The 17484-nt window shown below is 37.9% G+C and overlaps 1 protein-coding gene across 1 annotated transcript in view; it reads right to left on the bottom strand.

Moving 5' to 3' along the window:
- Positions 1-7346: 7346 nt before the first annotated feature.
- TAC4 (tachykinin precursor 4) overlaps positions 7347-17484 on the bottom strand; it is a 44989-nt gene continuing 34851 nt past the window's right edge. Inside the window, 3 exon segments of the mRNA XM_077988413.1 lie at positions 7347-7433; positions 7435-7606; positions 7608-7778. Coding sequence (XP_077844539.1) covers positions 7347-7433; positions 7435-7606; positions 7608-7778 — 430 coding nt within the window.

Genomic DNA, 17484 nt, shown 5'->3' with positions numbered 1-17484 from the left:
ATTTAGGGTTGGTTTTCCGTTTGGTTTTGCTTCTAGTTGTCTTTCTTTTTCTTTTTTTAATTTAAAAGTAAACGTTAATATCAAAAATGCAAACTTGGGGAGGGCAGAAAGATCACACACATGGCTGCCACTTCATACTTGGAGGGTTGCACAGCAGCAGGGCAACGGCGCTCCTCACTTCCCAGACGGTGGGGCGGCTGTGCAGAGGTACTGATTAAGTGCGGCCGCCAGGCAGAGGCGCACCTCGCTTCCCAGACGGTAGGGCATCCAGGCAGAGGCGCTTCTCACTTCCCGGAAGGTGGCGGCCAGGCAGACGCGCTCGTCACTTCACAGACCGTTCTGCAGCCGGACAGAGGCGCACCTCGCTTCCCAGACGGTAGGGCATCCTGGCAGACGCGCTCCTCACTTCACAGACGGTTCGGCAGCCGGACAGAGGCGCTCCTCACTTCCCAGACGGTAGGGCATCCAGGCGGAGGCGCTCCTCACGTCCCAGACCGGGCGGTGGCCGGGCAGAGGCGCACCCCACTGCCCAGATGGTGGGGCGGCCGGGCAGACTCGCTCCGCACTTCCCACATGGTGGGGCGCCTGGGCAGAGGCACTCCTAGCTTCCCAGACGTTGCGGGGGCCGGGCAGAGGCCTCACTTCGCAGACGGTGTGTGGTGGCCGGGCAGAGGCGCTTTTCACTTCCCAGACGGTTTACTTCTAGTTTTCGTTCGTTCACTGTTTATTCTTCTCTGGCTTTGCTTGTGTATGCATATGTAAGAAATCATTATTTTTTTTTTTAGTTTCTAGTGGAAGACTTTTGTTTCTGTGAAGTTATTTTGTTTCCTATGCATTTCTAGCAAGTCATCATTTGTTCCATTTATCTGAAATTCCTAGGCTACCTTTGATGGGCCCACAGGAATTGATAGAGCACATCAGCCTTTTAACCTTAAACTAACTTTTTGAATTTTAGGTTTCCCGATACTTTAAGTGTAGTGAGTATACGCTCCTAAATAGAATTTAAGTCATATTTCTCTCTTTGCCTAACGTAAAGTAAAAGTCACTGTTTATTTCCTCTGTAAAGTTTTAAATTAATTGGCTTAATAATAAGATCTTAAATGTTTTGTCAGAAAAGTGAAAAATGTAATGCTTTTTATTTAGTTCATGTAACTTGAGTGATCTTTGGGAAATAAAGATAGTTTTAAAGGTTATTGGTAAAATACAAATGTCTTCGTAATGTAAACATGTGGTCTAAATTATGTTCAAATGTTAGGTTTGCTAAATGCGTTAAGGTCATAAGCTGCTTGTTTGGCTTTTGAAAATTGTTTAATTTGTCTGCTTTCCAGCTAGGTAAGGCCTGGGGACATGTGGAGTTGGCCATATTCCTAGCTATGCTGGAAATAGTCAAACCTCATCAGAACACAACTTACCAGGATTTACATTAAAATTTGCCATTGCAACATGCCGGTAATACTACTAGACATAGCTTTACATGCAAAGTGTGTAAAAGCAGTAGAATTCGGATTTTTTTTTTTTTGGTAAAAGATTATAAAAAGGTTTTTACTTATTTAAATTCCTAAGCCATCATTTTGGCAAAATAAATAATTTATGGTAATCTGAAATTCCAAAATTGAACTTCAGTTTCAGAACTGTCTTTCTTAGTGGCTGACTTTTAGGATGAATCAGAAGGCCCCTTAAAACATCCAGAGAGGAGGTAAACAGGATTATTTAGCATGTTTAGTTACATGAGATTGCCAAAATGATGCTAAATCTTCTTTAGGTTATATTTTTGTGAATAATATTGTGTTCCAAAATTGTATGAGATTGCTGAAATTCTAATATCTAAGTATATACTGTCAATTATAATTATGGTTATTATATTGTTATTGTAAATCACAGAAATAACCGAATTTCCTTGTCAGTGCTATGCACCAAATTTGGAAAAACAACTGATATTCAAGAGGATATAAGTCTAATGTTAATTAAGCGTGGACCCATGGAGAACCAGGATGGCCACTTTGCCCTTCCTGAGCCCTTAAAATTTTTGTTATTAAAGGTTCTCCAGTCCATAATTCATCATGAAAAATATAAAATAATCCAAATTGAATATATTGGTGTGGAATCTTACAAATTACTAAAATAGTTTATAACCAATGTTTGGCCCCATATTTCTGGAAAAACAATTAAAGCTTCAGGTACATTTGGTTACCTGGTAGGCCATTTAAACACTTTCTAAAGGGATTTCATTAAATTGTTATTTTCAATGCATGTTTTCTGGTTGTATAAAAGCTTTCCCATGCAAGAGGGCTGATGTTATAAGAGAAGATTATTATGCTACAGTGTATTTTCATCAGGTAAAGAAAGCTTTTATGGTTTGGATCTTCTGGAAACATCAGGAAAAAACTGTCCTTGCTATGCACATTACAACAAAGCTTTGGTACCCTGGGCTTTGGGTTCATAGTCTTACAACTGAGAAGGGTTCCTCTACACTCTTGGAGCTGTACACCCTTTGGAACCCTTTAAGGTAAAACTAACTAGGGAAATTTCTCCCAAGAAAAAGATGGCATCCTTGATGTAAGCAGCTTTTGCCAAGTTTACACATTAAGACTTCTACTATCATGAAGCTCTTATCTTTGAATATTTTTTTCTTGCTTCTGCCTCTATGAACAATAGAAGTGAAAAAGAGGTCTGTTAGGGGCACTTATAGGGTATATTTTTATTTGCGAAGGCGTTTGCAGCAAGCCTTATACATGGATAAACTTATACTATGATAAGTCAAAGACAAACGCCCAACGTAGGTAGGAAACTTTAATGGTACATGTGTTGCCTCAGAGTCAGTCAAAAATAAAACTTTGGCTCACTCCTGTTGACCCACATCAGGGGTTAAAAAGAGCATTGCCAGGAGGGCTTCATTCTTCTAGAAGGGCATCATTTGTTCCTTTTTCCATAGCTTAAAGTAAAAGAGGCAGTTACTAGAAATGTATTCCCCATGATAGGCTCTATAGCAAAAAAATACTGTAAAGGCTACAATTTCACAACAGACTTTAATTTCTATTGTGAAAGTTATAATGGAATTGGCTGAGCAGAAAAGTATCTGTACAGCTTCTGGCACTTATGACCTATAAAGGAATGCATCAAATGAACATTAGAGAAATTCAGTGATAGTGGATTAATGAAGATACTGCTTAGTTAAGTCAGTCTTTGATCTATTTGATTTTAGGAAGTTTTGGTTCATGGGGACTTTGGGTAAGGAGCATATTCCAAACTGTTGGTATTATCCTCCCAATAGTCATAATAATAGTCTCCCTGGAGTGCTCTATTATCTCAAAGGTTTTAAATGCTTGCATGCAGCCATCTCTATTATGTCATATGGTCTCTCTTCAACTGGATAACAGGAGCTGAAAGAAATGTGCAACCATGAGGACACCATAACCTATAAATAACGTGCTGAAACCGGAAACCCAAAATGAGGGTAACTAAGAGTGGTGCTAAGACCCTAAGTTTTGGTTATATTCTCACCTAAGTGAGAACCTAACCAAAAAGGTGGAAATTTTAAACAAAATTCTGGGAGGCCATTGTTTTGAAGTAAGCTCATGCACCAGGCCCCAACAGTCCAAACCAAACGAAATGGAGTGACTTGGGCTAAGACTTTAAGGAAATACATAGATTCCAGAACAAATCAGGTTTTGTTTTTTCTCTTGCAATTCTCTATAACAAACATTCCTGACAGCAGAAGTATCCACCCTATGAAGTTCCCATTACATCTTTTAACCAAATTCATTTCCTCTCGCCTAGAGAGCATCAAGCTTTAGGTGATCATGCAACAAAGGCTCCAGCCAGTTCCAAGTGAAGACACCACCCCTGGCCATCAAGGAGCTACCTTGCCTCACCTAGACACAGCAGAATGACAGTTTTGTGATCCCCAGTAGGTAGGGACTATGCCCCAAGCCAGCATAAAGCAGTTACAGAAAAAAGACCATTGGTCCCTCTGCCTCCCATAAAAATGTATGAGGATCACATCTCTCTGGGCAGATGAGGCAGGAAACTAGGATCTGGAGGCAGGGAACGTAAGGCCGATTCACACTTCAGCTATGACAGGAAATATCCTCTCCATAGGGCGTAGGCCAAGTAAATGACTTTGTAACATTACTTCATCCTCTCCATTTACATAGGGCACACCCAAAGTAACCAGTGGAATCCTCTAGAGGGTGTTGCAACTCCCCAAAATGCTGTCATGGGGCCCTTGAGCCCCTATGCTCGGGCCCGCTCCCACACTGGAGCATACATTTATTTTCAGTAAATCCCTTTATTCCTTCTTTGCTTTGTTTGTGTGATTTGTCCAGTTCTTTGTCCAAGATGCCAAGAACCTGGACACTCTCCACCAGTGACACTAGGTGCTCTCCTACTGCAAAAGACAAATCATTTAAAAATATATATACATAATAATATTTCTAAAGACGTGGGATTCAAAACTACTAGCACTTAAGACCACATGCTTTCAGAAATCCCTAATTGTGCAATAAGCCTCATCTGAGCACTATATTTTAACTATATATATAATTAAGATTTTAAAATATGAGTCAATCATAAAAATGCAAAAATCATGAAGTAGCACCATTATCAATGTACTGAAATTGTTCTGTAAGAAAAAACACACTTACACTTGTATTAATTGAGGAGGTTAGACTACTTCCATAACCCATAATATTTATCTAACTTGCCCTGCCAGAAATGTTTGCCGTTAACCAATTCTTTGTGTTAAAGCATTATAACCTCCCTCTATCAGACTGCATATTATCCAACAGGGAGTGGAACATTAAGCCATTAAATGTAAACTTCAGATTGGTTAGATTTTTAAAAATGAGACACAGCCAGTTATTTTCAATTGAGGCAAATTTCTCATAAAATAAAATTAGCCATTTTAAAATAAGTAATTCAGTATCATTAGTTATTTTAACAATGTTGTGCAATCACCTCTATCTAGTTCTAAACATTTTCGTTAACCCCAAAATAATATCACATACCCAGTAACCACTTATTCTCCATTCACTTCCCCCAGCTTTTGAAAACCATCAATCTACTTTTCATTTCTGTGAATTTGCCCATTCATAAATTATATATAAATTGGATCATACAATACATGACCTTTTGTGTCTTAACAAAACACATTTTTCAGGTTATAGCATGTATAGGTACTTTATTCCTTTTTATAGCTAAATATTTTCCATTGTATGTATATAACACCGTTTATTTGTCCATTAAGCTATTTATAGACATTTGGATGTGTCCTGCTTTTGTCAATTGTGACTAGACCTACTATGAATATTTGTGTGCAAGTATTTCTTTTAGTACTAGTATCCTATTCTTTTGAGTGTATTCCTTGAAGTGGAATTACTGGATTATATGCTAATTCTATGTTTAACTTTTTAAAGAACTGCTCCTATACTCTTTATTTTGATGAATCTACCTTGGATCTCAAGTGAGCTCCCACAATGAAGTGGCCTTGTTTTCTGGGGTGACACCCGAGGTTCGTTGTCTCAGCCACAGAGATCAAGGATGTGGACACACAAAGAGTGAAGTTAAAAGGGAAATTTGACAGGTGAAAGACAGATAATAGCTTTCTGTTATAGAAAGGGGACCCGGAAACTGGGCGGCTGATCTGCAGTGAAATGAAGGAGGGAGTTTTTATAGTTGAGCTAGTGGGGAGATGGTGTCTGATCTACACAGGGCACGAAAAAACAGTTAGAACCAGGTTTGCCATCTGCATACCACATGAATCTCTGGCAGCCCCCACCCCAATCTTTTATTATTCAGGTGGGTTCCCTGCCTGAGCGTCTCCATGTTGCCCATTTCTTTCTTACTATACAAGTGTTAACAAAGAAAATAAAACGGAGCTTCCATGGTGGACATGCCTGGCCCCCAGGTAGCCCTTTTCTATTGGTGTAGCTGCTGGCATTTCCCCGTGCAAACTTCCAGCTTCCTTATCTATATTTGCCGCTCGATCTTTCAGGCTGCTCTTGTGAGAAATAAAATGATTTCTTAGGTTGCTTTTTGTTAGAAGGGAAGTTCTGCCAAAGACTCTTTTGCTCTCACTATCTGTCTAAATAAATTCTTTCTATCTCCTGTATCAGAACTCTCATCATTTTCCACAGCAACTGACCAATTTTACATTCTCATAAGCAATGTAAAAGGCTTGCAATTTCTCCATATTCTTGACAATGCTAGTTATTTTTCTGATTTTTAAAAATTGCCATGTAGATGGGAGTGAAGTGGTATCTCATTGTGATTTTGATTTGCATTGTCCTAATGACTAATAATGTTTAGCATTACATTTCAAGTGTCATTTGCACATCTTTAGAGGAACATCAATTCGAGTCCATGGGCTGGTTGTATGAGATTGTTTTCCATGTTGTTGTTGTTAAAGACTTAAGAGTTGAATGGGAGTGTTTTTCATTTTGTTATTGAGTAGAAGGCATTCTTTATAAAATCTGGATACTAGATTCTTGTCAGCTATATGATTTGCAAATATTTTATCCCATTCCATAAGTTGTCTTTCTCTTCCTTGATAATGTCCTTTAACATGAATGTCTTTTAACATGAAAACCGGTTTAATTTTAACAAACTCCAATTTATCTATTTTTTCTTTTGTTGGTTGTACTCTTGATGTCAGATCTCAGAATCTGTTGCCAAATCCAAGGTCATGAAGGTCAAGAAAACCTTTTTTCTCGTGGTGGCTCACGCCTGTAATCCTAGCACTTTGGGAGGCCGAGGTGGGCGGATCACGAGGTCAGGAGTTCAAGACCAGCCTGGCCAGCATGGTGAAACCCATCTCTACTAAAACAAAAAATTAGCCAGGCATGGTGGTGCATGCCTATAGTCCCAGCTACTTGGGAGGCTAAGGCAGGAGAATTGCTTGAACCAGGAAGGCGGAGGTTGTAATGAGTCGAGATCGTACCACTGCAGCCTGGGCAACAGAGCAAGACTCCATCTCAAAAAAAAAAAAAGAGAAAGGAAACCTTTTTTTTCCTTTCTCCCCCCCCCCCCCACTGGTCACTCATTTATTGAGCACCTACTGTGTGCTAGGCACAGGATACAGAGTGTGTGAATCTCCCCACTGCTGTGTAGTGAGATGCCAGCTCTGAGTGTGAGGGAGGGCAGAGTCAATGCAGCTTGCAACGGTGAAGATCGTGCATTTATGCAGGACTGCTGTCCAGGAAGACGCCTGGTGGGTTCAGTGTGGGCCTTGTGTGAAGTGCCAGTGATGAGGACAGGAGACACAGAGAAGAGAGTTGGCCTGCTGACTTGTCAGCTGTGACATCCAAGAAGCGGCACCACGTCCTCTGGGAAGTCTGCAGTGGAGGCTTTTACTCTGAACCTTGGGCCTCATCCTCTCTGCCTTCTGTGGACAGGCTTCTCTTGCCCAGGAGGCCCTGGAGCATGTGTTCCAGCTGACAATGCTTTTTTTCTCCTTGGCTGGATCAGAGGTCTTCCTCCCACTGACTTCCCCATCAGCCCAAAGAACTGACTTGCCTTGCCCGTCTTCACCTCCTGCAGCTGGAGCCAAATGCTGGGGCCAGCGCCTTCCTCCAAGGCCACAGTTATCCAGGTCTCTGCTTCAGTGCTGTGTCTGTTCCTCTCCACTATCACCTGCCACAGTGCACACGGACAGCTCCATCAGGAGAAGCAGGACGAGGCGAGGCAAGGCAGCATGGTGAGCCCGCACTGTCCCAGAATCCTCTGGGAGCCCCTCGCAGTCTGAAGATGCCTCCTGCAGGCTTTGGTTGGCTCTTTGGCTCCTTGAGTATAGATAGAAAACCCCCGTTTTCTGGTCCTTCCAGCTGTTCCTGCTTCCTTCCTTAGCTTACCTCAAGAAAACCCTTTTTTTTTTTAAGAGTTTTAGAGTTTAACTCTTATAATTAAGTCTTTGATAAAATTTTAAGTACATTTTTGTATATGTATATATACATAATTTATTTTTTTGTATAATTTTGTATAAAGCTACAACTTTTTTATTTTGTCTGTGAATATCAATTTGTCACAGCACCGTTTTCTTGAGGAAACTATTCTTTACCTATTGAATAATCTTGGCATCCTTGTTGAAAATCAACTGACCATACATATATATGATTATTCCTGGACTCTCAATCCTGTTCCATCAGTGCATATGACTGTTCTTATGCTAGGGCCATACTGTTTAATTACTGTAGTTTTGTAGTAAGTTATAAAATTTGAAAATGATGGTCCTTCAATTTTGTTCCTCTACTTTGTGAGTGTTTTAATATTCAAGGCTCTTTGCAATTTCATATGAATTCAAGAATTGGGTTTTCCTTTTCTGCAGAAAGGCTCTTAGAATTTTTATGATTGCATTGAATCTATAGATTGCTTGAAGTTAGCATTGCCATTTTAACAAAAGTGAGTCTTCTAATCCAAAAACATGAGATATCTTTCCATTTATTTATGTATTCTTTAGTTTATGAATGTTTTATAGTTTTCAGTGTATGAACTGTTCACATATTTGGTTGAATTTATTCCTAAATACTTAACTTTTTTGGATACTATTGTAGATGGTATTATTTCCATTTTTTCCTTTTCAGATTGTTCATTATTAGTGTATAAAAAGATAGCTGATTTTTATGTGTTGGTTTTTACCCAGAAGCTTTGCTAAATTAATTATTAGGTCTATTAGGTTTTGGTGGATCCTATGGGATTTTCCATACATAGAATCATGTCATCTGTGAATCAGTTTTGATAGGGGTGTGAAGAAGTAAATAATATCATACAGTATGTGATCTATTCTGTCTGGTGTATTTCACTTAGCATAAATGTTTTTCAAGTTATATCATGTATCGCTAATTCATTCCTTTTTATGGTTGGATATTTTCATATATACCACAATTTGTTTATTCATTAACTGCCCATGGACATTTGGGGTGTTTTTAACTTTTGTCTATTTTGAATAATGCTACTATGAACATTTGTGTACAAGTAATTTTTTGAGTACCAGTATGTAAACCTTTTGAGCATATACCTAGAAGTAAAATTGCTTGGTTATATCATCTTTGGGTCATATAGAAAATAAAATATTCATAACATAGGAGTGCAGAGGATGTAAGTCTTGCATAGGATGCCACAATTGCTATAGAGGAAGAAGAGCCAGAGGGAGAAATAGAATATTAAATTCCCAGGAAATGTGTAGAAAGAAAGAAGTGAAAAAATGGATTAGAGAAATTTGTAAGGTGAGGTTTTTGTACTTCACAATTTATTCAATAGCCAGCTTTATTTACAGCAGAAAGGAAATGCCACAGTTAATTGAAATTTGTATTGTAAAGATGGTTCTTAGAGACATGTTCTTGTTGTAACAAAAACTTGACCCTCTGAGGAACAACTAGGTCAAATCCTTAAATTCTGTACATATATATATATATATATATATATATATATATATATATAGTGTTTAACATATAAAGTAATATGTTTTATTTTAATTGATGCTTCCAATTAAATCATTAAGTCTTTCCAAACAATCTTATGGCAGGCAACATGGAATTTAAAGGCATTTAATAAAGTAGGTTTGCATTTTAAGAATTTATATAGTAGATAGTATTTTAAAATCTGCCTACCTACTTCGACACAATTAAATTTCAACTGTTTCAACTGTTTCAATTTTGATTCATGACAAAATTCCCAAACTAGAATCCTCTATTTTATATGCATTATTTTTTAGTTATGTCTGAATAATGATAAACAGAAAATGACCCAAGCATAGGTCATTCTAATCTACTACTCAATTTTAATCTCATCATATGTCAGTAGATTAAATTGCCATTTCTATCACTAGATTCCCATCTGCCACATTGATTACATTGGTTTTCCTTTTTAACTCTATTATTTAACATAATCAACACATCAAGTAAATGCCTGAATTATAAATCTGATTTCTTTCTGGACACCTTTCTTCTGGTCTTCACACACATCTAATTCATCAAAGTTTTGAAATGTCTACTTCCAAGAAATATCCCACTTCTCCATTTCTCTTTCTCCCCACCATCACCAGCCTAGGATAGGCCACCCTCATCTCTTGGTTGAATATTAAAATAGACTTATTTTTTTGTTTGTTTGTTTTTTGTTGCTGTTGTTGCACCCAGTTCCCTTCTCCACCTAATTATGCTGTTCATACAGCAATGAGAATAGTCTTTTAAAAATGTAAATTAGAAAATTTCACTGTCTCATTCAAATCCTCCAATGTCTTCTCCCTTTACACTTAGAATTTAATATTCAAACTCTTTATTAAAACCTGTAAAACCCTGCATGATCTGAACCTTCACTGACTCCCCCATACTTTCTGCTACTTTCTCCCTCACATGATATGCTCCAGCCACTTTATGACCCTCCACATGCTAAATTTATTACCTCTTCTGAGAGTTTTTATTTTCCTGTAATTTCTACTTGAAAGGCTTTTCCAGCTGGTCAGCACCTTGTTCAGCCAACTTATTAAGATCTTAGCTCCAATGAAACCTCTTAAAGCCAGTCTTCCTTTACAACCTGATATAAATCGGCTGTCTAATTTCTCCCCTTTTCCATATTTTTTTTCACAACATTCAGTTCTCTTCTATAGAAGTCTTATCACCATATATATATATACACACACACACACATATGTGTATATATATATATCAATCACCATCTATATATACTTTATGTTTATGAGTCACATAGACTAATCTAGCCATTTTCCGTTCCTTGTTTTGCTCTATTAAGCTATATTAACCTAGCTTTAGAGAATTTCCTCTCGGTTCAAAGTGGAGGGCTAAAGTGCTGAGCTAGTATTGGGACAATATTTAGTAACCTTATAAATAAATAAGTATATATATAGATATATATAACATATACATATATTTCTGTCTCCTCTACTAGATTTTAAGCTTCATAAAGTCATATCTTTGTATTTACTGATTACCAATCTATAATATGCACCTAGACTTGTACCTAATTTGAAAAAAAAATAACATTTCTTCACTGTATAAATAACTTTTATTCTGTTAAGGAAAAAGAAACTGCCAGCTTATTTTCTCAACTTAATTCATTACTTCCCTCCACAAATTTTGTCCTTTCTCTTATGTACTTAATGTCTTCTACTCAACTGTTTTTTTCATTTCTGTTATACATGTGTTTTAATTATCTTTAGGAAAACAAAATGAAAACTTTACCCCATCTGTCAAGACATACCTTGATTTCTCAGCCTCTGCCTTGCCAGCTGTTTCCACCTGGACACCTACGAGCTGAAAACTTGGTCCTTAGCTGATCCAAAATGATATATACATTACATCAAAGGCTGTAGTGCTAATTCTAGTGACATGAGTAGTAATAGCTATATATTGAGTTCCCCCAAAAGTCTTGCTGCCAGACAGTCAAGAATCTGCTTCACTGAGATAGACCCTTCAGAATGTGCTTCCCTGGATTCACAGATGTATTGTGCATCTGCACGTTAGTTTCATAGAGGCCAAGGGAGATTTTCCTCTTGCTCTCTGAATGTTTGCTGAAAATCACTGACATAAGGTAGATTAACAGGAGAAAAGGCATACACCTTTGTTGTGCAGATGGGGAGCATCACAGAATGATTTCCCACTCTCCAATGGAGTTCAGGAACTTATATACTATCCTGGCAAAAAAAGGTTATGAAAGGTGGGAGAAGAGAATATCTGTTAAGGGGATCACTAGGAAGAATAATCAGATCAGGGAACAGAAAACTTGTATATTATCTTGTGAAAGGGTTTGTTAAGATGTGATTATACTCTTTGCTTTATAGAGAAGGAAAAAAAAAAATGTTCTCCTTGGTGGATCTGGATCTTAAGAAAAAAAAATCTGAAGGTTTTGGGAGAGAGAGTATGTGGGGGAAGAAAGTCGTAGAGACGTTGAAGTTTCTTCAGAATGTCAATGTATCATATTTTGGAGTATTGATTTCTGAGCCCTAACATTTCATTCACCAGATGCGGGTTTTTTGTCTTAGTTTATATTGCTTAATTTTGACAGGTTATTCTTTATGTCTAGTTTTTATTCCAGGACTAGAATCCTGCCACATGTCTTGTTTACCTACTGGTCACCCTGCTGTTTTTGACTTACTTATACCCTATCTTCACTGGAGCTGGAGAAGTGCTCAGTAGTTCAGTCTTGGGACTGTGGACTCAGGATTTAATCCTTTTATTTTCTTTAAAAAAAAAAAAAAAAAAAAAAGATTCCAAAGAAGGACTGACCACTCCTTAAATCTCTTACAATTGAGATCCTTCTGTCTGAATAATCTCCTCAGGACCAACTATTTCCAAATTGTTATTGAGATTTCAGTGGATGGAACAATCAACTTCACCACCTCGCTGTTAGTCCTGTTTTTAAGAAGCAGCCTTAAACATCAAGTTCTGCCTACCTCTGGCTTCTTGTTTGTGTAACATTTTTTGAAACTTTATACGATTATTTCCTTTGTTTTGGCAACCTTGATCTGATCTTTATTTATTTGTTATCTGATTTCTTTCTCTTTCTCATTATTAAGACTATTCTTTGAAATGATTTCCAAATGATAAAACTAATTTTGTAGTTGTCATTAAAATTTATTTCCCTGCAGTAGTTGACTAATGATCCCTTTTTTATTGAAATATTCTTAAACTTTATAGTTTGTGACTTTTTATTATCTTGTTTCTCCTCTCATCTTTTCAACTAGGCTTATTGTTCCTTTTCTAATAACAGTTTTTTTCCTGCTGCTCTTTAATATAAGACTCTGCCCTTGATTTAATGTTACTTTGCTCCTTATATCATTTTTAAATTTCATTATCCTAATTATCACTTCTATATGGAGTTTGTATACTTAGTTCAAACTTCTCTGGAACGCTTTTTTTTTTTTTTTAGATGGAGTCTTGCTCTGTTGCCCAGGCTGGAGTGCAGTGGCACGATCTCGGCTCACTGCAAGCTCTGCCTCCTGGGTTCATGCCATTCTCCTGCCTCAGCCTCCCAAGTAGCTGGGACTACAGGGGCCCACCACCATGCCTGGCTAGTTTTTTTTTTATTTTTAGTAGAGACTGCGTTTCATCCTGTTAGCCAGGATGGTCTCGATCTCCTGACCTCATGATCCACCCACCTTGGCCTCCCAAAGTGCTGAGATTACAGGCGTGAGCCACTGCGCCAGGCCTGGAACACTGTTTCTATATTTCTATTTGATAGTTGGCTATTTCCATTTTGAAGTTCTATCAAGATCTCACTTTCAAAATGTCAAAACTTCTAGCCCATTGTCTAATAAATTATAACCCATTTTTTTCAATGGTTGCCCATCGTTTTTCAGTTTTCAGTCTTCAAACTTGAAAATCACTTTTACATCCTCCTACATCACTCCCTAATCAGTATGTAATATCAAGTTTTTCATTATGTTGTTTCTCACATAAGACTCTTTCTATTCAACTTTTTTTCTAGAAACTGAGCTTAATCTTTCAAGTCACATAAACTATATGAACATTTGCCTAATCGTATCTTCTCTTCTCAATAATAATTCTTCTAGAGCAATCATCTACAAATTTGAGGTGCTTTGACACAAAGGTATTCAAGATTACTCTTTAGAATTGTTAAGTTTAGTCTAAAGCTGCCGTCTTATTTTGAATTCAACCTAAAGATTTCTGTGTACACAATGAACTGTAATCTAACCAGGTTTAAAAATAGACTGCACCTATTCTTGTACCAATCATTGAGTTTTGGCCAGATCAAAGGCAACCAACTGTTCAACCCATTTTGAAATAAGCAAAACACCAAGCTATATCCAATCCAGCTGTTTCTGGACCTCACCTTGAGCTTTTGTTTTTTAATCCACAAATATTTTTCAACCATGAGATATCACTGGAGATTCTCTGAACATATTCTAGTCTGGGAGGCTGTCCAATTTATAAATTATGCTTTGCTCAATTAAACACTGATAAATTTAAGTTGTCTAAAGTGTTTCTTGATGGAAGAGAGAAGATGGCCATTAGATGCAGCTGGGAAGCTCCTCTTCTACTGAGAGAAACCAAAATCTTGGGTAAACAACTACACTTCAAACTGATCTTTTAGAGAAAACACTGAAAATTGACAAAGACACAACACAACTCCAAGGTTAAACAGGAAGCTGAGAAGTCCACATAGAGTCACCAGACCAGGCTCTTGGTTCTGAACAGGTCCTAAGGAAAGAGGTAAATGAAGGAGCTCTGTGACATCACATTCCTGCTGTGAGTCTCTGGAATCCTAGCTCCAGGAGATACTGTGACCCTCATAGACATTTCAGTTGACAGAGGGAACTGCCTGAACAGTAGGCAGAGGCAGAGAATAAACTTGCACAGAACCGAAATGTTATATGGCACACAAGGCAACTGCAGCAAAACGTGACTATAAGTGCCCATCCCCAAAGGTTCTCCATCTTGCTTTGAATGAGTGTAGCTCCTCCTGAGTTTTGGCTGGAAGAGAGGAAGGCTGCCTTCCCTGCGGCACCAAGGTGCAACTGATCTGCATGCCCCCTTTTCCACCGGCCCATCACAAAGCAAGCTGCCTTTCAGCTCCCACAAGAGAATGCACACAGCACAGCCTCCACTATTCTGTCTGATTGTTTTGCCAGCAGTTGGAGAGCAGTTCAACAGCCTGGTACAGCCAGTGTTTGGCCCCAAGAGGCCAGAGGACAAAGCCACAGGACTAGTTTCAACTTCCTAGGGTTTGAGGACACCCACCACAGTTACTGAGCTGAGATTTTTGGCTAGAGTTCAAGTGTGGGGGGGAACCCCAAGTCTTAGAACACAGAGAAGAGTGAGGTGTGGATTCATGTGCTGGTGTAGGAGCTAAATGTCCCTCCCTCTGCAAGATCAGTCAGGGCAAGGTGGAGCCTGTTGGCCAGCCACAGTTTCTGCCTGAGTGAGCCCCATGGCCCTGATCACCTGGAACATGCCAGCAATCTGAGTGCAGAAGGTTTGAGACAAAGCTAGCCGATCAGGCTAGATATTGGGATCCCTTTGCCCAAGGACCCTCCACCCTTGATCCACTATATCACCAGATCACCTGCCGGTATACCCCACAACCTGCTCTGTCTTTGCTAAGCTCAGAAAACCAGTGGGTCCCTGAGAAGTTGCAGGAATCCTGGTGACCTAAACTTTGGCTCTGGCCACCCTTAAGGGAGGAGGAGTGCAGGCTGCCAGGGCTCCCCTTGGAGCTAAGAGAAAATGAGCACAGCACCAGTGATTAAAAGGGGTTCTCCCAATAAAGTCTTTTATTATTCTTTAATATTTACTAGTACTTTGGGAGATTTCCTTAACTTTATTGTCAAAATCTGCCATTACAGTTTTTATTTTAGCAACTATCTTTTTCATTTACAAGAGTTTTTTGTGTTCTTCATTGGTTCTTTTATCATCTTGCTTTTGACTTTTAGGTGCTCTCTGAAAATAATTGTTAGACGATTTTTTATTTTAATCTTTTTATTTCAACAGGTTTTTTGGGAGCAGGTGCTGTTTGGTTTCATGAATAAGTTCTTTAGTGTTGATTTCTGAGATTTTTGTGCACCAAAATCAGTAGTGTACACTGTACCCAGTGTGTAGTCTTTTATCCGTTGTCAGCCCCAGTCCTTTCCCTGAGTCCCCAAAGCCCAATGTATCATTATTATGCCTTTGAAGAGTCACTCAAAGCTTTCTGCATTGTCTAAGTTTGTCCAAAGGCATCAGAGACACAAATGCCTAGAGGACTAAGAAAATTTATTTTCTTTGGCATACATATGTGCATTCTTTCATGGCCTCTTAAACATATTAATTAGATTAGATCAAGACGGCAAAGGGCTGTAGAAGTAAAGAATCTAGAGGAAAGAGAGACTCAAGAAAAGCCTTTGATACCAGAAAGAACTGGGGAAGTGTTTTTAATATGTAGATTGCAAATTGCAAAATTGAAATGGCACAATTGAAAATCAGTCTATTAATTCCAGAGAAACTAAAATGCAGTAAAACAAAACAAATGTAATCACAGTCACTAATTGGTGCTACAACTAGCAATGTATACATAATAACAATGTAAACACTAATTACTGATTTAAATAAAGGAGCACTTTTTACAAAAAACCGAAATAATTTAAGGAGAAGCAGTATTTAAAAAGATAATGGCTGAAAAATTTTCTAGAACTGATAAAAATAGGACTACAGGTCTAGAAACCACAGCACGCCCAAGCATTTGGAAAGAAAGGGTATCTGAAAAAAAAAAAACAATAATTGTAATGACAACTTCTTTAAAGCATTAAGAGCTAGAATACAGTGAAATCATATCAAAGTCCTGAGAGAAAGTAACTCAATATAAATTACTGTACTGTTTTAAATTTTTAGTAATTGTGCCAAATTATTTTTTTCTCCCTATATCCCTATAACAATGTCCTTGTACACTCCCCTTCCGTATTGATTTTGGGGTTGGTTCTGTGATTTGATTTGACAGTTAGACTTTATCAAATCTGAGGCTTAAAAAGCACTTGATCATTGGGGCTTAGCCTCTTACTGTTGGAATTTCTACCTCTATCATATGAAAAAGTCTGGGAGAGCTTACTAAAAGATAAAAACATATGGAGCAGAAGCAATCTCAAGTGAGATCCTCCTAGATCAGTTGTGGTAGACAGAATAATTCCCTCCCTAAACCATCCACATCTTAATCCCTGGAATATATAAATATGTTGCCTTACATAGCAAAAGTGATTTTAAATATATAAGTGATTAAATTAAGGGCCTTAGGATGAGGCCATTGTCCTGCAATATCCCAGTGGTCCTAATGTCATCAAATATATCCTTAAAAGAGTCAAATAAAAAGATGTGACAACAGAAACACAGAGAGAGAGAAAATGGGACAAGGATGCTAATATTGTTGGTTGTGAAGATGGAGGAAAGACCCAGAAGCCAAGGAATGTAAGTAATCCCTAGAAGCTGGAAAATGTAAGATTCTTCCCTGGAGTCCCGAGAAATAGCACATCTCCACCAGCATATTGATTTTAGCCCAGTAAGATTCATTTTGAACTTCTGAGCACCAGTGCTATAAGATAAAAATTTGGGTTGCTTTATGTTTTTGCTTTTTAAAAAATTTATACATCATAACTGTACATATTTTTGTGGTTTATTTTTTATTTTTTAAAAATTATACATCATAGCTGTACATATTTTTGTGGTACATGTGGTAATTTGATATATGTATACAATACATAATAATTAAATCAGGGTAAGTGAGAGATTCATCACCTCAAATATTTACCTTTTGTTTGTGTCAGGAACATTACAATTCTTCTCTTCTCGCTATTTTGAAATATACACGAAATTATTGTTAACTATGATTTTCTATTGTACTATCCAGCATTAAGACTTACTCCTAACTGTATTTTTGTACCCATTTAACCAACTTCTCTTTATCACTTTCCTTTTCTTCACAGCCTCTCATAACCACCATTTACTCTCTGTCTTTATTAGATCCACTTTCCTAGTTTCTGCTTATGAATGA

The sequence above is a fragment of the Macaca mulatta genome, chromosome X, assembly GCF_049350105.2.
Source record: "Macaca mulatta isolate MMU2019108-1 chromosome X, T2T-MMU8v2.0, whole genome shotgun sequence".
Classification (NCBI taxonomy): Eukaryota; Metazoa; Chordata; class Mammalia; order Primates; family Cercopithecidae; genus Macaca; species Macaca mulatta.
This window is presented reverse-complemented; position numbering and strand designations above follow the sequence as displayed.